The sequence below is a fragment of the Physeter macrocephalus genome, chromosome 4 (assembly GCF_002837175.3).
Source record: "Physeter macrocephalus isolate SW-GA chromosome 4, ASM283717v5, whole genome shotgun sequence".
Classification (NCBI taxonomy): Eukaryota; Metazoa; Chordata; class Mammalia; order Artiodactyla; family Physeteridae; genus Physeter; species Physeter macrocephalus.
The window spans coordinates 14,626,396-14,654,269 of NC_041217.1; the positions used below are offsets into that span (position 1 = coordinate 14,626,396).

Here is a 27,874-nt window from a genome sequence, read left to right on the forward strand (position 1 = left end):
TAGTGACTATTACCATCTTTATGCTGTTTTCCATTAAAAAATAAAATTGTTCTTTTATTTATTCTGCTCCCCTCCCCATCCCCCAGGTCTAATCACTGTATTTTGCTTTATAAAGTTTTAATTACATGAAATGTCAGCATCTGTCACCACGCTGCCCAGATCTCATTGCTGTGGAAACAACGGGCTCAGTTGTTTGTCCTCTGTTGAAAACTACCTCTTAGAAATCTTCCTTCAGAGGAGTCTTTGTCAAAATGTGTTCCTTGGCTACAATCATCAAAATCATCTTGCGTTCTTGTAAGATAATTTATAGTGAAAAGATCTCAGAACCTGCCTTTTTAACAGATTTCCAAGTGATTCTTGTGCCCCGTCTTATTTGAGAAACAGAGAGCTCTTCTCTATAGAACCAGGTACACAAATCTAGGCACCATACAGTTTTTCAATTTCTGTTCATGTGTTGTCTATTTAGAGTTGTACTTTGCATTACTTTTGTCATTACCTTCAGCCATTCAAATAAGCACACAGAATGTATCTGGTTGCATATGTTACAACTGCAATGATCACCACCGAGTTTATTACAGTGGCCACAGTTCCAAGCAGAACCAGAGTTCACTAGCTTTGGAGAACAACCATTTGTTGCCTAGTTTTCACTCCAGGTGCAAATTTCTTGAAACACTGATCTTTCTGGAACTTGTTGGGTCTATTTTTTCCTTACAGCCCAGATGAATATTATTAACTATTCTAAAATGCTCCTAATTCCTTTCACCCAACATTTCTCCTTCTAATTTTATTCCAGAAGGAAAGCAAGAATTTGTGAATGGAAGCATTTGTAATAAATTTTGTGAAAGAGAAAGAGAAGGACCCACAACTCTGCCGAGGATGGGAGAAGGGGAGATGCTTCAGAAATTCTCTTAGAGTGGTGGCCCATTCGGTGCTTATGTTACTGACCTAGTTATGCTTTAGCACAATTTCCACGCTTAACTGTAAAGTAGTTTTCATTTGAATGCATTGTCTCACTCAATGGCTCATAGCTTTCGAAAATAACATTCCCCAGGACTGATATTTTCCAAGTGTAGTCTCACTCCAAAGAGAAACTCTTAATGTACATTTCCACATTTCCAGGGTTTCTCAATGTGTTTTTCCTTTATCATGGAATAAAAAAAGTCCTTAATGGTAAAAATACCTTATGATTCTTTTGGCTGAGGAAATGCTACAGTCTTGATAAGACCAAGAGAACATACCTAGTGATGCTTTCTATACTGTTAGCATCCAGCTAATGTCTATTTGGTCTTGTATTTGCTATCATATTCCATATAAAAATGGATCACAGGAATACCCAAATTCAGCCAGTGATCCTTCACAAAAACCCTCTAATCTGTTGACTCCTAATGTAAGTGACAGTGGCTATCCTTGTCCTTGAAGCAATTTGAGATTTTGCTCTTTTTTCCAGGCTGTTTGTTATGAGTTGTAGTATAACTGCTACTGTCAGAGGATTAATACATGGTGGGATTTTTCAGTTCTCTTCAACTTCTGTGATATTCTAAAACACACTTCCTTGTGGAATAATGATAATGTTTGATGAAACAGAGACATTTCAACAATATTGTTTCATATCAAGCAGCATTAGGGAGGCAACATCATTATAAAAACTGGAGACTGTGAATATATTTTCGTGACGATTCACATCAGAAGTAAACAAAAATCCAACATGAACAGCCGTGCCAGTAATTAATAAGAAGAGTAAATAGGTTGCATGTTAACAGGCAAACAATTAAATTATTTGTTTCTTAGGGGCATGTAATGAGATTGTTATCACACTCCCAGAAGAGAGACAAATAGATATTAAAAAGGTCTTTCCGATACCTGTATTGGCTGAGGCCAACAGCTAATTCAATAGATTCGATCAAAATCACCTCTTCTTTCACTGCTCCTGATTTATGACTTGGGCTGTAGTTAGTCACCACTCACTGCAGTTTGCTCTCCAGCACTCATAAATTATGCCTCATAAATAAAGAGATACAATCAAGGAAATCATATCAATTCATCTACAACCTTGGTGTATATTTTCCCATGGCACTCACGCTAATGTCTTTTTAAAGGGTAGCTTGCCGTGGGTTTTGAATATGTTCGAAGAGCAACGTGCCAATATGGGCTTTGCCAGAACCGTGGTTAAGAGAGACTCGTGGCTAAAAAGAGAAGGCAATAAATCTGAAATGATATGATAACAAGATTTAAAAAAAAAATTTCATGAACACTCCTGTAGGGTGCAGTCATAAAGGAATAACTTGCTGAAAAACTCTGTGTAGCTATCTGTTTAACCATCTACCTATCTGATTTTCTTTCATCATCAAATGGACTTTTTTCAGCATCTCTGTTTGCATGGTGCTTTGCTGGGTCCATTAATAGTTATACTTTTACAGATATGGTCCTTGCGTTCCAGGCTTCTTTCGTCTAAAACACTTTGGATCAGGCAAGATGGAACACGATTTTAATTGAATTCTGGGACCCAGGGGACGAAGGGTACAGCAGAACATTGTGTTCCTTTCTACTGGTGCTTTTGAAATTCAGAGACGTGAAGCTAGTAAAGAGATTACAAGACATTTTCCTTGCTAGAAATGGGTGTCTTCTGTCACTACTGCTGAGCACACAGCCTTGCCCTTTGTGGGTGCTCAATAAATATTAATGGCTCTCTGCTAAAATAGAAGGAGGGGAAAATTGGCTTCAGTATTAGTGGGGAATACTGAAACTAGCTTCCATGCGATGTTCCTAATGATAATGAAAATTTGGAATTTATCATATTCCTTTTTATTGCTTGTGTCTGCTCTTCCTGAGAGAAAATAGGAACCCAGTCCCACCCAGCTCTCATGGAGGATACATAAAAGTAGGTCATGGGTTTATTGAGCACTTATACTTTTATGAGGGTATTACATGTACTAATTTATTTCATCCTCTCAGCAATCCTATGAGGCTGGTATTAGCGTCATCACCAGTTTACACACAGGGAAACAGAGGCACAGAGAAGTTTATGCACCTTGGTATGTGGTAGGGCCAGCCTTCTAATACAGGTATGTGATGTAAATGCCTGAACTCTCTACTTTTTTCTATTGAAGGAGGGTCTGGACACATCTTGTAAGTGTTTGAGATCCTGCCCTAGAGCTGTCATTGACCCCTGCACGGACTGGCTGTTTCTGCAGAGAACAGCCCCAAAGTGAGGTGGTGACAATGACCGCAGACATCACAGCATCCATATCTGCTGCCATGTGTCATGCTTTAAACAATATTGCATGTTATACAGAGGCAAATACTACTCAAATACTTTCCCTACTGTTCCAAACATGTGTAATGCATGTAAATTCCACCGTGTTAACTGAGATCATAACTATACCCTACTAACGTAACACTGGAAACATATTCTTTCCCCACAATTAGTTGCTAGAGTAAGCTAAGCTCGCAATCACCAATCACGATTAACATCTCAAGAAGTGATACTATAGTTAACTAGGTAAGATTATTTATCATCCATACTCACTGAGCCATTCTATGTGCCAGGCACTATTCTATGAGTTGGGGAGACAACAGTGAACAAGGCTGGAGTTAACACCCTGTTAGGGAGAGCCAGCCAATAAACACAAAACAAAAAGGTGATGATACATGCTAGAAAGGAAACAACTTACAGCATATAGCAATGTAGTGGAGAATGGTTGAGTTGTCCAGGAGGTGCTCTCAGGAGGTGACAATCAAGCTGGGATACTAAGGACAAGAAGGAGGCCACCATATGAAGACCTGGGGGAAGAACATTCTAGGCAAAGGGAGGGCAAGTGCAAAAGGCCATGAGGCTGGAGTCTCAAAAAAGTTTGGTGCAGCTGGACTTGGAGAGTAAGGGCCAGAGAGTGACAGGATGATGACAGATGTGGACAAAAGTCAGGCCATGAAAGACCTCACTGAGCCAGAGAGGAGTTTGCATTTCATGGGAGGCCAAGGGAGGGTTCCCCGTAAAGGAGCGACTATCTGATTTACATTGTAGAGGGAAAACTGCATATTGACTAATTCCTATATATTTATAACTTAAATGTGAGTGACACTGTCCTGGCCTTTAAATTAACTTATTTAAAGCTCACAGCAATCCTACTGAAACAGGCTGGGACCTGGGACCCTTTGCTGCAGTGCCTGCATCTGGACAAACGTCTCCTCGAGCTACAAAATACAAAGAAACTATAAGGGGCTAAAAATAACTATGTGCATGCAAGTTTGGGGCAAAATTATGGACAACAAGATACAAGAAGACCAAAAAAAGCCAACTGCCACTTCTGAAGAGCCAGGAGCAAAAGTGGGGGACTGCACATGCCCCCTACACTCAACATCACCAAAGGGGTGGGCAGATCACCTAAGCCACCCTCTGACCCGACCCACGGACACATCCCTCCCCTCACCCCATGTAAGGAACCAGTTCCCCTCTGCCTTGGCGATCAAGCAAGGAAACCTGTTGCTTGTTCTCGCTTCCCTCCTGCTGCAGCAGGGGTCCCAATAAAGCCTTGCCTGAATTTCTTGTCTGGCCTCTGATCAATTTATATTGATTAAGGAGGCTAAGAACCCTGGTCAGTAAAACTACTAAGGTAGGCTTTTTCATTCCTAATTTTACAGGGAAGGAAACTGAGGCTTAGAGAGTAAATTACTGGCTGAGGACACAGAACCAATAAGTCATGCAGCCTAGATTACAACTCGAGTCAGTTTATCTTTGCAGAGTCAGGGGTTCATGCTCCTGATGGGTGTGACTTGAGGACACTGTGCTTCAGCAGAATGAAGACGGGATTTGGCATCAGAACATCTGGACCCAAGTTCTGACTCTACCATTTTCTGATTGGGCACCTCACTGGGTCATTCGGTTTCCTGATTATATGGAAAAAATAATCTCTACCTCACAGGACGATTCTGAGATTTACATGCAATAAAGTTGCTATAAATGTTGAGGAATGCGGCCGGGGTAAGTACATTTATAAATATTTTATTAATATTCTGAAAGCCCCAGAGCTCTACACAAACACAATTTGGAGTAATCGGAGGGTGAATTTAAGAACACAGTCTTTAGAACTTGAATTTCTATGTTCAAATTCGAGTTCTCCTGCTTACCAGCTGCATCCTTGGGTATGTTAACTAACCTCGCAGTGCCTCGGATTTCTAAGGGTAATTATTCAGAATCATCCTTGTCTCAAATGATTATTATGAGTTAATGTATGTAAAATTTTTAACATAGTCTTTAGCACATAGCAAGCACTAAATACATAGCGATGGTTATTATTATATTATTTGTGTGAAAAGTCAGGATATGACCCCTTGGAAGAGAAAGTGACACTAAATAGCAATTCTGTAACTCACTTCTGGGTCCATTTAGCTGTTATGGATCAACAATAGATTTGAAAACCCTCACTGCATTCTGAGGTCAGCCCTCATCTCTCTGTGTCTCTGTCTCTGGGTACTTCTCCACTCTAGAACTCTGAGAGTTAGAATAAATAAAAGCCTGGCTTTTCAGAAATATTGCTGCTCCATCAAAATCTGTTGACTGGGTGGCATCCTTCATTGAACATTATTATTAATTACATTTCTCAAAAGCACCCCAAAGTATGTAAAAAGAAAATGGTGGAGCAATTCAATGGATTCTTCGAAGTGAAGAATTTTGTTTCCAATTTCCATTGAAAATATGCCTTTGGGAGAGAACTGTACAGTTTCCTAGACACTTATAGGCATCTTAGTAATGATCAGATCCATCAACAGACAGATAAATCAATTTACAAGAGAAAGCCTCGACCATCTTCGTAAAGATTTTCATCGACGGCATCTGATTTACCTCAATATGTTAACGTTTTTGTCACCATCTGTAGATTTGATTGCTTCATAGAGACCAAGACATTTATTTGGAATTTAATGGAAATACACCATTAGCCCAAGTACTTAAGTGCAATCCTCCTAAAGCCTTCAGAGTTACTTAGTGTTCTATCAATAATCACAGGGTGGCAAGCCAACGCTTGCCAGGTGATCCTTTAACCCAAAAAGAATTCTACTGGAGAAGGTATTGTCACAACATGGATGAGAAGCAGCGCCAATCTGGGGTACAGGGGATGTGCTGGGTATTCTCTGTTTGTCCCCAGATCCATTCTCGGCCCTTCCCTGCTCCGTTCCCTGCTCCAGCCCTCTAAGCTGGTTCTGCAAACTGCTTTACAAAAGAAGGAGAAAGGTTTTGTTTTCTCCTTCTCTCTCTCTTTGGCATCCTGGTTTGGCAACAGGCTGCGTTCCTTCTCTATGGGCACAGCTTCTAAATGGCAGCCCCACCCCCACTGGCTATGGCATTTACTGGGTTCCGGAAACAGCTTCTTCCTCTTGTCCTTTTAGGTCTAGAGGTGATGGCTTCTGGCTATGGCTAGTCCCAGAATACGTTAATATCCCTTGTTGATTCTCTTAATCCTGCCCATACGTCCATAAAGTCTTTTCATTAAATTCTCTTTAAATGTCCTTTTGAGTATACTGCTTCCTGCTGAGATTCTGACTGCTGGAGGGGAGAACGTTTTGAACCCTTCCAAGGTACCGATAACAGTGTGTAGGCTGAGAGATGCATTTGCTCATAAGGATGGAGAGATTCGGAAGAGCATTTTTTGTGAGACTGCAGAAATAGAGAAATAGTCCCTCCTCGTGTCTCAATGGAATGATTCTCGTCTTTAATATCAAGGAACCACCCATGCTCCTCAAGACCATCTGTCCAGAGAGTGGAATCAGAGTGTCCAGGAGGGTTTGGTGTGGGGACTGGGCTGTCCCTGAAGATGAGGAGTTGTCTGTTTCTCCCTTGGTCTGTCGCGCCATCATTCAGATCTCTGTTCACAGCTTACACTACTATCTGTATGTTTTTACGAATACATTGTTCATGGGTGTGTTTCTTTGTCTTATCAACTAAACGTTAAGTCCCTGAGGGGTAGAGTCCATGGTTTTTAGCCTCTTGCGCCAAACCTAGCAACTAGACATACACTCTGAACTTGGTGGCTGCTTAATAACTACAAGTTATTAAATCCTCAACTTAGAGGATAAAGGGAAAGAAGGAAAACATGCCTCACCCTTTCCGAAGTTTCAGGTGACTTTGGAGAACCTTCATTTTTATGGCTACCTCGCTAAGCAAGAACCATTTGTGAAAAGCCATGAGGGCAGGTTGGAATTCTACATTACCTACATTCACTCGGAGGAAATTTGGTTGCATTGAATGTTTTATGTCCGGCAAACAAGCTTCCAACACAGAGGCAGGAGGACCAATCATGGCTTAAGTGAGTTGGGTCAACAGGAAGGTGAGAAGCAACCCATCTTCAGACGAGTAATTTGTCTCAAAGGCAACGTAGAGATCGCTGACAAAAGGGGCTTAGGAGTAGAGCCCTAGGGGATGCCACGAGGGACAGAAAAAGAACAGACGTGCTCCTGCGTGCCCTCACACACCCACAGGTGGAGATGACCTCCTGTTGCAACAAAAGACCTGATGGCCAAAGAGGACATGGTCCCCGGCCCGAGTGCCAGAATTCAGATTTCCATTCACGAAATGTCCTGATGGCCTTCAGTCTAAGCTGTGGCGCTCAGGCTCTAAGGTGTTAGAAAGCATGCACGGCTTGAGTCAGCCAATATCAATAAATGATTTAAAACCTTGAGCTGTGGGGAGTCGTGGGTAGGAGCAGCTTAGATTGCGTAGGAGAAACTATCCAGACAACAGCCTCCATGTGGGTCAGAAATACATTAGGGAGATTCATCCCCGATTAAATGCAAGCCCAAAGCCAAACAGAAAACATGCTCAATGAATTTTCTCTAAATATGATACCAAAAAACTCTTAGGAAAGGAATGAGCTAAGGGTGATGGCAAGAGAAAACAAGCAATCTGAAGCAAGGTGCCAGTCACAGAAACGTAGAATCAGACTGTCAGAGTTTGAGAGAATCTTATCCGCGGGAACGTGGGCAAGTTATTCTTTTCCTGGGAAGAGAGGAGCAAGGACCAGAAAGGTTGAACTGTCTCATCAAAGGGGCATCACACCTTCAGAGCCAACTGTGCTCTTGGTTAGAGAGGTTTACATTCTAACACTGGGTTAATGACTGTTAGTGACATAAGAATTTTGTTAACCTGGCTCTTTTCCCTCTTGGAAGAAAGCACCTCCTTCTTTTATTTAGTGGGAGGCTGAGGGTAGAGTGGGGAGGCGGCCCTACTGTGTAGCAGGCATCCTGCTGGACACACAACATTTCTTAGTTCTCATCATACACCCTTTTTGTTTAAAGATTTTTTTTTTTGATGTGGACCATTTTTAAAGCCTTCATTGAATTTGTTACAATAGTGCTTCTGTTTTATATTTTGGTTTTTTGGCCACGAGGCATGTGGAATCTTAGCTCCCCGACCAGGGATCGAACCTGCACCCCCTGCACTGGAAGGCGAAGTCTTAACCACTGAACAGCCAGCAAAGTCCCCAATATACCCATTTTTTGATGAGCAAGTGAGGCTATAAGAAATTAAGTATCTTGCCCAAACTGTATGATTTTCACTCAGTTTTTTCATCTGGAAAACAGAATGGTTGTGAGCACCAAATAGGAAAGAACATCAGGATTCTGACGATTTCACAGTAGCATGGCTGCCGTGTGCAGTTGTGGAGGCAGCTCTGGTTTCTGGCTGAAAGTGTTTCCCACATACCCATGAAACCCTGACTGAAGGAGGGGGTCCGATGCCCAGGCCTATTTGATCATGGTCGTTTATTCTCTTGCTCACAGGAACGTACATGGTGCTAGGATGTCAGTAAGAGTCCTGCCCTTGGTTGGTTTATAGATATTGGATGACAGAAGTCCTCTTTCTACTCTGAGGTGGGAGGGTAATAATAATAATACCTGTTATTATTATGCTAGTTGAATAGTTTCTATGTATGAAGTACTGTCCTAAGCATATTCACATATCAACACATTTCATCCCAAAGCAAGCCCTGGAGTACAATGGTGCTCCTATCGACATTTTAAAGACAAGGAAACCAAAGCACAGAGAAGGTTGAAATCTCGCATTGCTCAGGTAGTGATTTTCTCCGACGACTGGAGAGAGTCTGGTATAGAATGAGGCAGCACTATTTACAACAGCCAGAACATGGAAGCAACCAAAATGCCTATCGACAGATGAATGGATAAAGAAGTTATGGTACGCATATACAATGGAATATTACTCAGCCATAGAAAGGAACGAAATTGAGTCATTTGTAGTGACGTGGATGGACCTAGAGTCTGTCATACAGAGTGAAGTAAGTCAGAAAGAGAAAAATAGGGGCTTCCCTGGTGGCGCAGTGGTTGAGAATCTGCCTGCTAATGCAGGGGACATGGGTTCGAGCCCTGGTCTGGGAGGATCCCACATGCTGCGGAGCAACTAGGCCCGTGAGCCACAACTACTGAGCCTGCGCGTCTGGAGCCTGTGCTCCGCAACAAGAGAGGCCGCGATAGTGAGAGGCCCGCACACCGCGATGAAGAGTGGCCCCCGCTTGCCACAACTAGAGAAAGCCCTCGCACAGAAACAGAGACCCAACACAGCAAAAATAAATAAATTAATTAATAAACTCCTACCCCCAACATCTAAAAAAAAAAAAGAAGAAAGAGAAAAATAAATACCGTATATTAACACACATATATGGAATCTAGAAAATGGTACTGATGAACCTAGTGGCAGAGCAGGAATAGAGACGCAGATGAAGAGAATGGACTTGTGGGCATAGGCGGGGAAGGGGAGGATGGGACAAATTGAGAGAGTGGCATTGACATATATACACTACCATATGTAAAACAGGTAGCTAGTGGGAAGCAGCCGCATAGCACAGGGAGATCAGCTCGGTGCTTTGTGACCACCTAGAGGGTTGCGATAGGGAGGGTGGGAGGGAGACGCAAGAGGGAGGGGATATACGTATACATACAGCAGTACACTTTGTTGTACAGCAGAAACAAACACAACACTGTAAAAGCAATTATAATCCAATAAAGATGTAAAAAAAAAAAAAGAAGCCAAATCAAGGCAACCTGAGGTGAAGGAAGGAGAGAAGGAATGAGTCCAACAGTATCAAATCCTGCATCTCAGGCTCCCAGAGGGATTCTTGAGAGAGAAAAAAGTGTTTGCACCTTTTCCTTGGTTTCAAGGAACTTCTTTAGTCCCTTTCCCATACAGGTGAGCAGAAACAATTCTCTTCCGTTTAAGGGAAAGTTGGCTTTCTATCACTTGGAATGAAATAGCCCTGACACCTTCCTGATGATGTAGATCTTCTCAAGGGCCTAAGTGGGACTCTTATTTAGTAAACTAAAAACATTAGGTTCATTATTTATTTACATTTATATTTTATCATATACTTCTAATTCATTCAATAAATTTATTAGTACATAAATAAATTAGGTTTCAGAAACACCGCTATTGATCCTTCCATATATCCATTTTGGTGGTGGATAATGACACGACTATTAGTGTATGAAGCTGGTCTCATATCCTCACTTGCTTTCCTAAAAAAAAGTTTTATCAAAGTACAGTTGATTTCCAATGTCGTGTTCATTTCTGCTGTACCGCCAAGTGACTCAGCTATACATATGTGTTCTTTTTCATATTCTTTTCCATTATGGTTTACCATACAACATTGAACATAGTTCCCTGTGCTAGACAGTAGGACTTTGTTGTTTATATGGTCACTTGCTTCGATACAACGTAAAGCTAAAAACTGTTAGAAAATCAAATCGCTTAGGGTCAGAAAAGATTCTGTGAGATTTTACAAATCATAGATGACCAAGGCCAATCAAGAGAAGCCAATGTTTGATGAGAATTTTTAAAAGCGTATGGTTGTAGATGACCCTCTCTTACGCCCCCAGAATCTAGCCCTGCAGTGAACCACTTCCAGGTGAGGAAAGGCTGAAGGAGGTTAATTTACTCAAGGATCCAGAAATAGGGGGAAAGGACTAGAAGCTGCTGTCTTTTCTGCTTCTCCTTTCTAGCTTGTCGTCCACACTGTTGCAGCCTTTCGTGGGGCTGGCACAGAGAACGTCTCCGCTGTCCCCTCCTGGAGCCGCCACACGGCTGCTTTTGGCAGGAACAGTAAGGACCCACTTGACTGTCTGCCCTCTAACCATTCCTCCATCCTCTCCTGCATAAACCTTCAGACTGAATTGTTCGGGGCCAGCGTTGGTCTGTTGGTAAGTAGCAGGCTGCTGTCCTGGGGAGCTTCCAGAGCAGCAGCCCCAAGATCAGACCCACAGTCGAGTGAGTCATACATGGGGTTTCCTCCAAGGCTGACTTGTCGGGTCTCAGTGGTCCAGTCCCGAGGCCCCAGAAGCCTTCGGAGACTCTGGGTGTGCGTGGGTGCTTAGCGAAAAAAAATCTGTCAAAGTGGGGAAGTTTCAGGAAAACGAATTAAGTCACCGACGGCAGGATTCGATGAAAGGGGGGCCATGGCGGCCCCAGCAAATCCGTGGTGAGTCATCGCCTTCAGCGAGAGTATGAATATGAACGCACAATTACTGAGAACTGCTCAGCGGCCTCAGCTCTCTCCCCACAGGTCAAAACTGAAGCTTCTTATAAAAGCAGACTCACACCCAGGTCCGTCTCTGAAACCTTGCAGAGACTACTGTTTTAATCTGCTTGCTGAACAATTAGAAACTTCCCCACATAGAATTTGGAGCTTTATATCGTATATATTAGTATATCCCAATTTTGAGAGGGTTGATGATAGAAATGAGTACTGTCTGTGAAAAAAGAAGCTCTGCTGGATGTGTATTCTGTAGCACAGCAGGCCTGTAATCTTCATTTAACCGAAAGGTCTATGCATGGGAAGAATTTCATTGAGTAAAGATGCACCTCATTTATGTATGAATCACACATTTATAGGGTTGTTTGAAAATAGGACTTTGGTAAATAAAATTATATCTGAAATTCACAAAAGTTTGTTCTCTGATGAGACCCTGCACTGCATCACTCTGCAAAGCCGGCCCATTCATCCTTGTGAAATACTTTTTTAAAAATTCCAAATTTCTGTGATTTCAATTTCAGATCTTTGCTCGTTTTATGAAAGCTGATCCTTCAGAATCCCAGAATTGTAGAAGCTGTGTTGAAATGGATCAAAACTAGAAAGTTCCTGTTTTAAATGATATTGAGCGTTACTCTTCCAACCAAAATCCAGGCCTCCCAAGTGAGAAACAAAACAAAATGAAACAATGACAACCAAGGCCAAATAAAATCCAGGAGGAAGAGTAAAAGAGATTATTTGATTAATCGAAGACATGAGCTTAGCAGGTAATATATTCTGTCTACCTTTCCAGTTTCATCCAAAACAATAAATACGACTCGGATTCAGGAAAGCCATGGACACACCCGGGTAAACAGGTTGGTCGTCAATTATCATCATGTAAATTAGGCACTTGAGGGGAGCTGGCTTCACTTACTTAGGCAATCAGTTTACGATGGTTTAGGACTGTGACTCTCAACTCTGGCCGTGCATTAGAATCACCTAGGGACCTTTTGAAATGCACTGATGCCTGGATCCACCCCATAAGCAGGACTACAGGCGGATGGGGCCCTGGCATCCAGAATGTTGTTAAAGTTCCCCAGGTGATTCTAATGTGCAGTCAGGGCTGAGAACCCTGATTTAGGAAAGCGGCACCAGAAAATCAGGCTTAAGTAGCATAGCAACATGGCTGTACCCTCCGGGACAGTATTTCTCAAAAAAGTAGGTTGTGGACCATCTAAGCTGCTGGTTAAAAATGCAGATTTCTGGGAATGGCCACTCCACCCCTCTGCATCTGCATTTTGAATGCGCTCTTTGGGCAATCCTTTTGTACTATATACACCGAGAGCTACTACCCTTAGGGCGTTCAATTTTGAGGTATCACTGAAAACTTAGAAGGTGCTTGTAAAATCACACAGCTTCCGCCCACCTTCAAACATGCCGGTTCCCATACTGATGTGTGAGTCATTGTGAGGTGACATCTGCTGGTCCTTGCCTCCAAGATCTTCTGTAGCAAATGATTCTCCCCTCTCTCAGTAAGAATCTCTTTCTCCAGGTATTTCTTGGCCCTCCTGTTCATCTGAATTTATCCACGCCGTATTCTTTTCCCCAGAGCTCTATCATTGGTCATCAGATTGATGAATTAATTTAGACTAGGTGGAACCGAGCAGAAGCCTGCAGGGCCTCCTCACCCCTCCAACTACAAAACCGAGCAGTTAATGGTGAGGACAAGGGAGTCATAGACTCAGTGTCTGATGCACATTCCTGAGTTGTTTTATAGATACTGTAACTGCCACCAGAGGAAAAAAACTAACTGCATGATGACCAGACTGTAGCCATGACATAACTGCTCCATCTTGAGTAGTACTGAGTCTATGGCTAGCACAATTCCAAGAACTGGCCTCAAGACAATGGGATTAACATTATTGCTCATAATAATCTATATCTTTGCAGGTATCAAAATAATTGTAGCTTGCTCTGCCCGTATATGTAAGCAGACAACTAAAATTGTCAGCAAAGAGATGCTACAGACCTATGTTGACATCTTCCACTCTGAGAATACGGTGCCTAAATGTACGGACACCAAGAGGGGAAAGGGGGGTGATGATTTGGGAGATTGGGATTGACATATATACACTACTGATATTATGTATAAAATAGGTAACTAATGAGAACCTACTGTATAGCACAGGGAACTCTACTCAATGCTCTGTGGTGACCTAAATGGGAAGGAAATCCGAAAAAGAGGGGATAAATGTATACATATAGCTGGTTCACTTTGTTATACAGCAGAAGCTAACACAACATTGTAAAGCAACTATACTCCAATCAAAATTAATTAAGAAAAAAAAAAAGAATATGGTGCCTATGTCAGCATGAAAAAGTTACGGAAGATAGACCTCTGCCCCTGATCCCATAGAAATGGAATGATGTCTGACAAGTGGGGATTTGTAAGCAGCTCTTTGCAGGAAACCGCCCTCAGCAAGAAGCCCCTTGTCTTGTCACTTTAGCAAAGCTATATTGTAACTAACTTTTAAACCAGGCGCCCCCCCGTGCTCTACTCATCTCCGGCCCAAGCACACCTTTCAAATCTTTTAATCACACAACACCCGGCCTAACTTGTCTTCCATAGATCAAAGAAGTAGAAATGAAGAATAAGTAACTAACAGATGACCAGATCTCTTCCCTACCTCCCCCTTCAGTAATCTCCCAAACAAACTGTGTGACCAAGATGAGATCTAGAGATGCACAAGCCTGCATGCAGTGGGGGATGAGGAAGACTCTGACCCCTTACGTCAGTGATTAACTGAGATTACTTCTCTGTTTCCCTTTAAAAGCTTTCATGGCCGAGCAGAATCTTCGGAGGTGGTTTTTGGGAGACACTAAGTCCACCATCCCCAGATGGCCAGCATTCTGATTAAAGGCACCTTTCCGTTTTATTTACATTTGTATGTAACTGATTTTGTTAGCCGCCAGCAGCAGGACACCCTCCCCCATTCGATAACGTAGGGGATGTTTGGAAGCTACCTTCAATGATTTAACTCAGAACCGGAAATGAATACAGTGACGTAGGGCCAGGTAGTGGGGTGGGGGAGGGACATCTGACACCCTCCAGGCACACCAGGTGGATGGCTACCTGCCCGACCATGGGTCCTCACCATCCCTCTGCTGAATAGGTTTCCGTCTCTGGGCAGTTTCTCAGTTCTTTGTTTCCATCCCCTACGAATATATGGATTATCTCAAAAACACAATCCTCTGTAGGAGGGTCAAATCACAGATATGGTGGGCGAACCAATGACTCTAGGACAATACAGGTGTTTTCTGAAAAGCAGCCTGCAGATAAAGTAACCCTCAGACAGGTTTGAGAGCAATTCAAATTCATCTCGAAGACAAAATGTTCTTTTGTTAAAGGGAAATCAATTCTTATAGTACATTACTTCCTAAATGACTTCTGGAAGATAACTCAGGATCTATAAAGACTTAGCATTTGCACAGGCTAAATAAATCCAATATTTTAGTTCATTTATTTCAGCATTTAATCTATATTTTTCAAAATATTTCCTGTAAGATCTTGGTTTTGGGGCTGATAGGCTAGATTTTTTTTTTTCCTTTCTGCTCTCTATCCTTCTTATGTTGTAACAACATGGGATTAGCTAGTAAATGCAAATTTGAGATCAGTCTGTTGTGAAAACCAAATTAAGTAATTTCATTTGGGTGATGTGAGAGTATGGAGGAGGAGCCTGACACAGGGCTGATAGTAACAGTTACAAAAGAGACAGCATAGCCTGAAGTCCTTAACTTGTCTCCCCTCTGAAATGTGGGTCCCTTGGTAACTGGCTGTCCTTAGCTTCTGGGGAGCGTATGGCTGTTAGCATCACTGATGCCATATTGGGTTCGTACGTTTCCTCCTGGCCTTCCACTGACCCTAAGCAGGACTGAACTGTGCAGTGAATCAGTTCTCTGCCTCAAGGGCTTTGTGGTTAGTAGATATTCTTTAATAATCATCAGAACCAGGTGGCCTCGATGCTCTGTTAGTCCCCAAACAACGATGAAGACCTTCGCTGACATGTTCCCAGTACCCATAACTAGTTACCGATTCATAAATCTTGACCTAGGAATGCACGTCCTGTTTCCAAGCACGTACCCCCTACCCTAGGTTAACTATAGAACTGTCCCATTGGTCCCTTGACGGTGCAGCGTGCAGCTGCCAGTGTTTCTGGATTACTGTCCGCTCAATCCCACCCTGTGTGTAAGTATAATAAACTGATCCATTGATTATATGGAGCTGCTTGCCTCAATTTTTGGTCTCAAGATACCTTCTCATTCTGGTGGGCACTTTTCATTCTCTCCATCCTCCAACAGTAAGAAAACTGACAGAGCTAAGACACATGCTTGGAGTTTACCATTCCCTAGAAAACTTAGGTAAGACTTTACAGATGATATGGCCAATTGTTTAACCCAATGACACGGTATGATGCCAAAGAAGCTACAATCACTGGTTTGCTTTCAGTATCCACAGGTCACTTAGTTTTGTCTAGTTAGAGGTCAAATATTTCATGCTGATTCCATCCAGCTCTCTTACAAAGGTGCACTTTTATTCATAAAGGGAACTAGATAATTGAGAATAGAAGGGTCTTTGATAACTGGATACTTTTCTGTAAAGATAATGATAAAGAACAAAAGGATGGCCACATAGGTTCTGGCTGTTTCTAACAGTATTCCTTCTCCAACTGTGGCATCCATAGATATTTTGTTTCTTCATGACATAAGCCACAATCCTTACCCTAAACCCTTGGGACCTGAAGTGTTTTTAAATACTTTTTTATTTTTTCAGATTTGGGAAAGTTAATAAAATGCATATACTGTATATTTTGTAATATCCGCGGAATGCCCTTGTAATAGAATACAATACTTCTGTAGCAAAATATATAACTATTCTTATTAAATGAGATAAATAAATGCTGTAAATAGTCTGGTTTGTTTAGATTGGGTTTTGCTGCTGAATGAGTTGTACCGAACCTAGATAAAAACTTGTTTTGGGGAATTCCCTGGCGGTCCAGTGGTTAGGATGCGGCGCTTTCACTGCCGTGGGCTTGGGTTCGATCCATGGTCGGGGAACTAAGATCCCACAAGCCGCGCAGCTTGGCCGAGAACAAAAAGAGAGAAAGAAAACCCAACAACTTCTTTTAAAGAGATTTTTAGATTTGGAATTGCAAACAAGGGATTATGGGTTTATATCTATGTATTTCTCCAAACCATTCAAGAATCCATTTATATTTTCAATTCTTACTGACTTCATTGGGAAATTTGTCCTGACCGTTATTGGCCTAAAACATATTCCTTTCACATTTAAACTGTTACTTCTAATCACTGTCCTCGTTGATTTGCTCGCCATATTCCTGGTGACTTGGTGATCTTATTATTTCCGGTTATGGTAAGCTTTTCAAGGTTCCGTTTCCTCTTCTAGAAAATTGCACTTGGTCTTGTGCCTGGCACGTGGTGCTTGCATCATTCAGGAACTACCCTTTGAAACTGCAAGCAAGAGAAGCTGGTCCTGACTTAAGCAAAAGGGAATTTATTGGGGGTGCAGTCAGCCCTCCTTCTCCATGACTTCTGTATCTGTGGATTCAACCAACTGTGGATCAAAAATATTTGAAAAAAGGATCCCAGAAAGTTCCAAAAAGCAAAACTTGAATTTGCCGCATGCCTGCAACTACTGACATAGCGTTTACATTGTATTTACAGCTATTTACGTGGCACTTACATTGTATTAGGTACTATAAATAATCTAGAGATGAATTAAAGTATAGGGGAGGATGTGCGTAGGTTATATGCAAATACTATACCATTTTATACAAGATACTTGAGCATCTGAGGATTTTGGTATCTGCAGGGGTCCTGGAAACAACCCCCTTTGGATACCGAGGGACAACTATATAGGTAATTAAAAGAACAGTTGAAGAACCAGGCTTGGAAATGGTGAGGATAAGAAAAGCTTTTGGGGCTTCCCTGGTGGCGCAGTAGTTGCGCGTCCACCTGCCGATGCAGGGGACGTGGGTTCGCGCCCCGGTCTGGGAAGATCCCACATGCGGCGGAGCGGCTGGGCCCGTGAGCCATGGCCGCTGAGCCTGCCCGTCCGGAGCCTGTGCTCCGCAACGGGAGAGGCCACAACAGTGAGAGGCGAAAAAAAAAAAAGAAAGAAAAGTTTTGGGATTGATGTTAGAGATATTTTATCAGGACTTAGCTCCACCTTTTAAAATTCTGAGTCACTTTGCTGAAGATCAGGCCCCAGGCAAGTCTGAGGGGCAGAGCAGCGCTCGGGTGCCCAACACTTGGCTAGGTGACAGCCTGACACATTGACTGACACTCCCACCAAGACTGAGCTCGGGGTGGAGGACTCATTCCCCACAGGAACTGGAGCTACTTGTTACAAGAAAACTGCAAATACACCCAGATGGCAAAGCAAAACGAACCGAACGGAAGCCTTCCATTGATTTCAAAATACCTTCAGAATAGTGTTCTTAATTCCTGACTTTTTAGGGATATGCAAAGTCCTCTTTTGTAGGCTGTCCTCCTACAAAACTGACCTCATCTCCGTGCACAGGTTAGTTGTTTTCGTCTAGACTTTTCTCAGCAGTCTATGTCTGTTTTTTGAGCACAGGGGCTGGAGATGCTGGCCCATTAGATTTTATTTTCTCTCGGTACAATTCCTGAGTTCTTTTCAAAGTGATCTTTTCACAAGGAGTATTTCCAGCCAAGGCAACACTGACAGAGAGAAGCTTAATGGTAGAAACCACTTCATTCATAAGAAATGCAAATACTTCACCAGAAATCTGCATAGGAATAACAAGCCTATATCACACGGATCAAGAACCAAGAAAATGAAGAAGGCAAATGAATACGGCCTTTCCTCCCTCATTTACTGCTTAAATTTTTTTTAAAAAGAATATTATTAAACTACATAAGTCCCATGTTTCTTTAAGTGGCTTTTTAGATTGCAAGCAACTTTTTTCCAGACAGGCGCTGATGTGTACCCACACCCATCTCAGTGTGAGTTGTTGGTAACACACATTTCTTACCTGGTATTCATACTCTGTGAAAGGCAATAGTTCCATGTCCATAAAAGAGCTTGAGCTTCCATTATAGGTTAGCACTGGGTTTGATTTTCCAGGCTGAGTTGCTATTTGTCTTCTGTACAATTCATAATATAAAACTTGTCCATTTGGCTGGAGTGGTCCTGTCCACAGAAGGGAAACCATGGGCTGGAACCCCCCTGGAGCCATCTGTACCTCTAGATGTGGAGGCGGTTGCTTCCGAGGTGCAACCTCAGGGGTCTGTATGGATGTCCAGTCACCTGATGCACATCCCAGCCTGGTGCAGGCTTGAATTCGAACTTCATACCTTCAGGACACAAGGCAGAAATGACCCATTATTGGCAAAATCGATTTTCGTGGGAAGAATCTTTAAAAGACCAAGTGTTCTCTGAAAAAAAGACAGGCACGTTTATATTTATTCTTACCTACAACGAACCCTTTCCAAGGACAACAAAGTCATGTTTCCACGGAAATTTCAGAACATTTTCAAGCCTCCTGGCTTTCCAAACTAAAGAAAGATGCTCACCTGTCTGGAAAGGGTGGGCACGATTCTTCCCTAAACAGGAATGTATAGAAGCAATACACTTTCAAGATGCTCTCCAGCAGGAAAATTCTGGTACGCTGTAGAGTTCCTTAACACAGCGAGGGAGAACACAGATCCTGGGAGTTTGAACGAGTTTTCAGCAGCCCTGAGCTCCTCCTCTCTCTGCAGCTGGAGCTAAATGATTCCCCAGGACCGTTTCCAGGTCAGGAAGGAACGTCATGGAGTCAAGGTCTCCGTGGTAATAAATCCCCTCACCTGATACCTGACATCTTAAAACAGGCTCCCTTACACCACATGGGGAACTTCTGGGGCCAAAGTTAACCCAGCTACACACCAGATTATCAATCATGGAGACACCTTATCACCATCCAGTTAAACTCAACCAATCAATTATGTTTTGCTTCATAGCGGGTCTCCTGCCACTGGGAAAGGTCTATTTACATAACAGGGACTTTTCCCTTCCAACAAAAGGGGCTTTTGTTAGTCTTAAGTGCCTATGGCTGCAAATAAGTGCTTTCCCCCTCTTTTCCATGCCCCTAATTTTTATGATTTTATGACACCCCTAATTTCCCCTCAAGCCCCAGCCACCTCCCTTTCTCCCTTTATTTCTTTTGCTTCCAGCCTTTTCCCTCCTCTACTTTCTGCTTTCTCTCTTCCAGATAATCACCGCTTTCTACTCACTTCCTCGCTTTCTTTCTGTTCCCCTTCCCCTCTTCTTAATTACACCTCTCTCTCCCTTTGGGGAGTCTCCCAGTCCCCTTTTCTGCTCTCCTTCCCTCCCTCTCCTCCCACGCCTATTTTCACCATGATGGGCTGCCAGTTAATTGGTGAACAGATCCACAGCTGTGAATGGCAGATCTGCCTTCTAAGCGATTCTGAGAACTCAGTTTTGATTTTCCACGTCTGGATTATTTATTTTCTGGATTATCGCTGGTGGTTTTAAAATTCTGGGTCAGATTCCTCCTGCTTCTTGGGGTATGTTCAGGATCCTTCCTCCTACGGACCATCGGGGGGTACCCCAAGGAGGACACACTAATTTGCAGTATTCAGTAAACATTAATCTGCTGGAAAAACCCCAAACGACATGAATCCCAACTTCATATAGAAGTCATATTCTGGCTGTATTTTTGTGTGTGTGATTTGATGTTTTTATTGTTTACACTCTCTATAAAGTTATTATAAAACATTGGCTATATTCCCTGTGCTGTACATTACATCTACATACCTTATTTATTTTATACCCAGTAGTTTGTATGTCTTAATCCCCCTCACCTGTCTTGACCTTCCCTCCTCCTCTCCTCACTGGTAACACTAATTTATTCTCTGTATCTGTCGGTTTCTCTTTCGTTATATCCATTCATTTGTTTTATTTTTCAAATTCCACATATAAGTGAATACATACAGTATTTGTCTTTCTCTGACTTATTTCACTAAGCAAAATACCCTCCGGGTCTACTCATATTGTTGAAAATGACAAAATTTTCATTCTTATTTATGGCTGAGTAATATTCCGTTGATATTCTAAGTCATTAATGTCACTTACATCTTCGATGAGAGTGGACAGTGAAGGGCCATCTCTCATTGCCTTAAATTCCATGGCTAGGTTTCTCAGAAAAATCAGACTTTCTTTTTTCAGCCTGGGAGAAGTACCCCTCTCACATCCAGAAACTTTCTTTTTCCCTAGAAATCTTTCTGAGTAAGAGTTTCGGAGGGGAGCAAGCTGATATGATCTTTAAAATGTGCAAGTACCAGCCAGGTAAAGAGGAAGCCGGGATAAAATGTACAGCTCTGCAGCTAACAGGGGTCTTTTTTATGCCCTGCATCAGAGTAAGATAAAAGCCAACGCACAGAGCATGTAGATTAGCTATGGAAGATACTCGAGGAAGTTTTAATTACTGTTTAATATTTAATGCAACCCTAAATAATTGTCACTAGGAGATGCATAAGACTGCGAATGTTTCATTTCAGCAGCACTATGTATCAGAGATAATTATAGGAGAGATCTAATCTACACATCAGTACTTTACAATAACAGATGAACTTTATCAATGGTAGCTGGTAAGCAACACTCAGCCTTTAATTCTTTTAAAGTGGTTCTGGTCATTTTACTAAATTTTAAGAGTAAAATGTCCTTTATTACTCTTCTCTCTGGGGATGTATGTTAGTTAAAATGCGATGGGGGAAAAAGCCAAGCAATTCTTTAAGGTATGGGAAGAGGGCTGGTGGTCAGATTCTTTTGTGTGGAAAGCAACACACACCCTTGCTCATCAGAGAGCTCAGAGGGGACCACTAGGAAAACAGGAGACGGCAAAGTGGAGCCGTCCCAAGAAACCATGAGATCGGAGCTGACTGGAGGGCTGGGGAAATAGTCAGAGGAGCCGCCTTACTCCTGGAAGACGCGCTGGGTTCAATAAGGAGGGCTGGCCCCAGAACAAATTTTGGATCAGTCCGACTCTGGCTGGCAATAGCTCTCGATGACGGCCCCTTTTTTCATTCTTTAAAATAATACTCCTTTCCCTCACAGCTCAGTTCAGATAACCGCACTGGGGTTCTCAGAACTGACCAGGGGCTGGCATGTTTCCAGGAGGGACCAGACTCAGGGAAGCGGCCCTATCTCTCCACTACTTGGTTCCAGACATTGTGATGAAATGCAAACATTTCTAAAAAAACTGACTCTCAAAATGTCACCCGCAAGCATTTTGCTCTCCAGAAGAAATCAAGCAGGTCTGGGCTGGATAAGGATGTAGTTAGTCCACTGGGATGGTTAAATGGATGGGGCTCGGGCATGTCACACCTCTTGCTGTTAGAGTCCTCACTGGGACTGACCGAGGGCTCACGCGATAGAAAGGGGCGGGGCAGTGGCTTGTTCTCAGGAAACCCAGAGTCAGTTACCTACCTGTGAAATGGCTTCAGCTGGTTTACTATGAATGACCGTGTACCGAAAGAATTATGAGTTGTGTTTATGTGTACGACTTTTGTTTCCCTTTCAAATGGCTCACGGACGAAGAGGGTGTAGTTGATGATATGACCGTTTGTCCTTACTGGAGGGTCCCAGCTCACTAAGATCTCCTGAGGGCCCTTGGCCAGCAATTTTGGAGGCTCCATCCCTGAAGGCGCTGAGGGGCTGGTTCGATCTTTGACAAGTGGACTCAAAACACCCCCTTGGCTGTTGTTGGCCATCACTGTGTAGCCATACTCCACACCTGGGGCGAGAGTAAAATCATGATAGCGAGTTTCCAGGCCGGTATAGACAATGGTTCCATCCCTCCTAAGTTCATAGCTTCTGATCTGGCCATTTGGGGTTCCTGGCGGTTTCCAGGTGATTTCTATGGATTCTGAGCCCGTGACTTGTAGTTTTGGAGGGTCCATGTTTTGTGGCGGGGCCTCCATTGTCCAGGCAGACTCTGCAACACTTGCTGTGCAACCTCCATTGGTGCAGGCCACTAGGGAGAGATTATACTGCGTGGAAGGCTGCAGGTGGGAAACCAACAGGGACAGGTTCTGCCCAGCGGGGTACTCCTTACCATCCAATCTGAGTAAATACTGAGTGATCTCTCCATTTTGAATTGATGGCGGTGACCAAGATACATTTATTTGAGTGGCACTGATGGTCCAAAGAGCTGGAGGGCTGACCCCTGCAGGGGCAGCCTCAAGGGTTGTGATGCTGGTAGGTGTGCTGGTGGAACAGCCCTCACTGGTGCAGGCTGTGACTACATACCTGTACGTGGAAAAAGGAAGCAGCGCTTCATCAGTATAATTGAAAGTCACAGCATCAAAGCTGAAAGGATAGAGCACTTCGTTCCTTTGAAGCCTATAGGACTGGATAATGCCATTAGGCTGTGCTGGCGGGATCCAGGAAATCATCACTTTGGGGGGGTTCACAGCTACCTGGGCTATCTCAGGTGGAGAGAGGCCTTCTGGAAGTGCTTGCCTGGTCCTTACCACACTCCAAGAGCTGCAGGTATGGCCTGCTGAATTCCAAGTGTGGATTTTATATTCACACTGCATCCATGGCTGCAGACCTGTGTCATTATACATAAATGTATTCCTTTCAGTATTATATTCTGTGAAAACAATTTTCTCATCGTCCTGGACTGTCTGATTCCCCCAAGCTTTTCCCTTGAAGCATCTGCGAATCACTTCATAGCGAATTATCTTTCCATTTGGGTTAACGGGCTCTGACCAGCTCAGCTCAACGCTGGTGGACCCCACAGACTGGATGGTGGGAGCCAGCTGAGACTGGGGTGCGGCTTCTTCTGTCCACAGAGGCTGGGGCGCTGAGTGTGCACAGCCCGCGCTGGTGCAGGCCTCCAGCGTCAGCGTGTAGCGTGTGAAGGGGTCCAGGCGGCGGAAGAGAAATTGACGATTCAGGCCAGCGTACTCCAGGACACCATCACTGAAGACATTGTAGGTCTGCAGGAAGATGGGAAACAAAGCCTATGATTTCTTGGTGTCACTATTTCGTCCCTTTTAACCCCTTCTGCCCCCTATTCCTCACCTTGATGATCCTAACCCAGAAGAAGCATTCTCATATGAATTTGGGGAATGTGATCTTTGCTTTTGCTTTTTTTAAGGTTGGATATCATGTAAACATACATCTAAAAGCTAAGAGTTACTGAAATTAATTCGTTGACTTAAAGAGTGCTCACGGGGTTTCCTCCCATTTTTATTTTTTAGAAGTGGGGGATAGTATTCAAATTCCCTATTTTATAAAAATTAAGTGCTTCTGATTTCACCCTGAGTAGGCTAAATAGGGCCTATCTGCACGGTCTATTGCCACAGCATTTACTGGGTAATGGAATTATAATGCTTAGTCATTTGTACCAGGGTGCCAGGGCGGAAGATGTGTGAGTGTCGGGTGTGGGCACACATGCATGTACGTAGGTACATATATATGTTACACACGTATACAAAAACATAGGTACAAACTGATGACCAGAAAATGGAAAAACCACCCTGTTTTCTCTTACCACTTATAGAAGAAAAGATGGCTTCTTTGGAGCAAAGTATTCTTTTGCTCCAGGGAAAACCATCCGAATGTTCATGACACAAACGTAGAGCAAGTTTCCAACTCATATTATTCATTGTTCTTTGGGGAAGATGAGAAGTAACTTAACTTGAATGTAGATGTTTTTGAATGACGGTTGCCCATCTTTTCATGCTTCAGTGTACCCGAGAGACAGGAGACCTTCCTGTACATGGTCGTGACCCTATGATTATGTCTCTTAAGATGAGATGGACAAATACCAGGGTCCCCTGAGAGGCAAATCTTCCCACAGGTTGTTCCTGGATTGTTGATACACTTTAATGTTATTTAAGATTAAATAGCCTAGATCTGGAAATCTATTTATGTTGGACTACTGTATTTTGGTGTGATTTTCTTGTTGGGGGTCTCAGGGCAAGATCATACCCCTGAGGGAAGGGGAATAGAGTATTTTCTGAAGACAGCTTAGATTCCACAATCAATTTGAAAGTCTCTATGACTCTCTGTCCCTTCTCCCATATTCACCTGGCAAATCTCTAACTAGTGTTAAATTCAGCTCTCCCTCTGGACCTTAGCTTCTAACTGGGTTTGGAGAAAAACTCTCAAATATATTGACTGGTCTCACTTTAAATTTCTTACCATAACTTTTAAATAGATGATTACCAACTGTAAAACCATATGTTTGCTCTCTCATTTTCCAAAGTACGAAATATCTTCTCCTTTCCCCACTAACGGCCAATACCCCCTTCTCTCCCTCACAGGTGGTTGTTGACATAACCACATATTTGACTGAGGAAAGTAGAGGCAGTCAGACAGGAATGTTCTCATGTTATAGATTATCACTGCCATGTGCATGTGCATCTAGACGTACCCTGTTTGCCTCCCTTCCTTTTCCTATGGATGAAGTACCTCTGCCCCCACTGAAGTCCACCTGAGCTCTGGATCCTGTCCTCTCCTCCTTGCTACAGATTTCACTCTTGCAATTATTCTTGTTATCTCTTGCTTCACTGATTTATCTCCCTCTACTGGGTTATTTCCATTAGCATTTAAATGTACTCTAGGATCTTTCACTGATTTTTGAATAAAACTTCTTGACACCATAGTCTTCTGGCTCCTGCCCTATTTCTCTGATTTTCTTTCCATCTATACTTCTTCGAAGAGTTGCTACCCTATTCCCTCAAACCATCCCGACCAGGTTTCCCATTTCAACACTTGATTTTCTTGTGAAGATCACAGTGACCTCCTGGTTTCCAAATACAGGGTCACATCTCTGCTCTCATGTTACTGGATCTCTCAACACCATTGGCACATTTTCTGTTCCCTTCTGGGACATCCCTCCCATCTACTTTTCCTTCTACCTCATGTGCCTTGACAGCTCCTCTCCATACTCTTGACCTCTAAATATTTGTATTCCCCAGGGCTTGATCTCAGGCTCTCTTCATCTCTAGTTATATTCTCTCCATAGGTGATGTCCTCCAGGCCCATGGGTTTGAATACTACTCATCTGCTAATGAATTCCAAATACATATATCTTCATGAAGAACTCTCTTGAGTGTTCTAGACTTGTACTTCCAACTACCTACTTATCCCCTCAAACCTGTACATCTTCCAGCCTTCCCTTCCCAGTCAATGACTCAAGGCCAAAGTCCAGAAGTCATTCTGAAGTACTACTTTTCCTTCATGTATCACATTCAGTCCATTAACAAATCTTGTCATCTCTACCTTCTGGATACATCCCTAATCCACTCACATTTCTCGACCTTCTCAACTCCCACTCTAATTCAAGCCACAGTCAATTCTACCCTGACTTCTTTAACAGATTCCAAACTCCACTGGTCTCCTTATAGCCCATTTTCTACATAGGAGCCAGAGTGATTTGGAAAAACATAAATTTGATTGTGCTATTCCTTTGCCTAAACCCTTCTGTAGTTTTTCATCATACTCAGAATAAATCCCAAGCTCCTGACCACAGCCCACAAGGTTGAGCACGACCCACCTTTTACCAATCCCTTGACTCTCTTCTAGTATCATCTTCCCTCCCCAACCCTCCCAAGCTTCAACCACACTGGCTTGCTTCCCTTGATGTGAAGAAACCAAGTTCATCCCTGGCTTCAGGCCTTGCATTAGCTGTTCACTTTGTCCGAACATTTTGCTCTCGTATCTTCACATGACTGACTCTGTCTTGTCATTCAGGGCTCAGCTCAAATGTCAACTCAATTCAAATGATCATCCATGCTAAAATAGCCCAAGCAGGCATAATTACATTATTCTGTTTAATTTTCTTTATAGCGTTCACCACTCTCTGAAATTCTTGGTTTGTGTGCTCGCTTTTTGTTTGTCTCTCTGTAGCCCCACTGTTCATGAATTCACACACACACACACACACAAGGTCTGTGACAGCAGGGACCTTGCCTGTCTTGTTCACTCCTGAATAATTGCCTGGCACTTAGTAGAAGCCTAAATATTTGGTGAAACACAAATGCACGTAAAAGGAGTAGATATTTCTATTGTCAATCATTCCAGGAAGAGGCAGACACTGGGATGGGAAATAAACACTCACAAGGAGGGGTGCTTTGATGGGTGTGAAGGAGATACTCTTTTCTCTGATGGGAACCTTAGGGCTGAGGCTTGGATTTTAAGGCCATGGCTCCTAAGGCTCAGGCCTCCTGTCCTAGAGTAGGCAAAGTCTGGCTCGGTCACATGTCAGGGGCTGGTAGAAAGCAGCTTGCTTCTGCCACTTGTAGCGTACCTGGAGGTGGGCAGAGAGGTGACCACCGTACCAGGCAGTGAGGCAGCCTACAGGGAGGCCCAGGAGGATGGGCCTGGGCCTGTGAGCTCTAGTTACAGATCTAAGTCACTGGTGTCGGTAATTTCCTGCCAGCATCCCACTATGGGGTTTTCAGGGAAGGTTTATCAAAAGTCACAGCTTAGTCTTAGAAGTTCTATGTGGAATTAGTGGGGGAGTCTTTGCCACCTTGAGAGGGAGTGGTAAAGGAGAGGCAGAGCGTCTACAGCATCTGCAGGGTGGGGGAGTTCTGCAGTCCCAGCCTGCACGAGGCGATTGATGAGGGCCTGAGTGGTGGTCCAGGGCCAGAGGAGACTAGAGGCAGAGGCAGTAATAGATGGACAGCTGAGTTGCCAGCAGCCTTGGAGAAGAACATCAGAAGGGTGAAGATGCTGCCTCTTATGTGGGTGATGGTTCAAAGCATCAAAATGTGGATGATAATGGAAACCTTATTTGGGCGCTCACAGACTGGTGAAGCTGGGGTTAGATGTGACATTAATAAGACTGCTTCTCATGGCTACATAGGGACATCGTGGACTTAGCAGACCTTTGGGGCTTCCTGTTCCCTGCTGAGCTCTGCTCAAAGTGCAAATTAGGCAAAGCTTAAGCAAAGACCTGGGCAGGACAATTCAGGAGGCGATAGGACTATGGTCATTTAGAACTCCGTTTTGGTGTGACTTCCTGGCTTCAAATCCCAATTCGATTGTCCCAATGTTATTTAGCCTCGGACAGTGATTTAGCCTTTATGTGCCCCGTGAGGCTTAGTGGTACCTACAGAGTAGGGCTGATGTGCGGATTAAATGAGATAATCCATAGAGAGCACTTAGACAGCGTTGGGTTCATAGGAAGCGTAACACGTGTGAGCTAGTTTTCTCTGATCTGTGATTAAGCGCCTGGAGGAACTATCAGGAAGAATTAACCCGACTGTGAAGGGAGTTTTCCCACAGTGACCTGATGGCATGT

General features: G+C 43.2%; 1 protein-coding gene across 1 annotated transcript in view; it reads right to left on the reverse strand.

The window, feature by feature from the left end:
• The window catches only part of USH2A (usherin), an 829,367-nt gene that overhangs the window by 69,389 nt on the left and 732,104 nt on the right, over positions 1-27,874 (reverse strand). Inside the window, exons 61-62 of the mRNA XM_028488076.1 lie at positions 22,039-23,555; positions 18,584-18,905 (exon numbers count right to left, since the gene is read on the reverse strand). Coding sequence (XP_028343877.1) covers positions 18,584-18,905; positions 22,039-23,555 — 1,839 coding nt within the window. The remainder of the gene's footprint in view (positions 1-18,583; positions 18,906-22,038; positions 23,556-27,874) is intronic.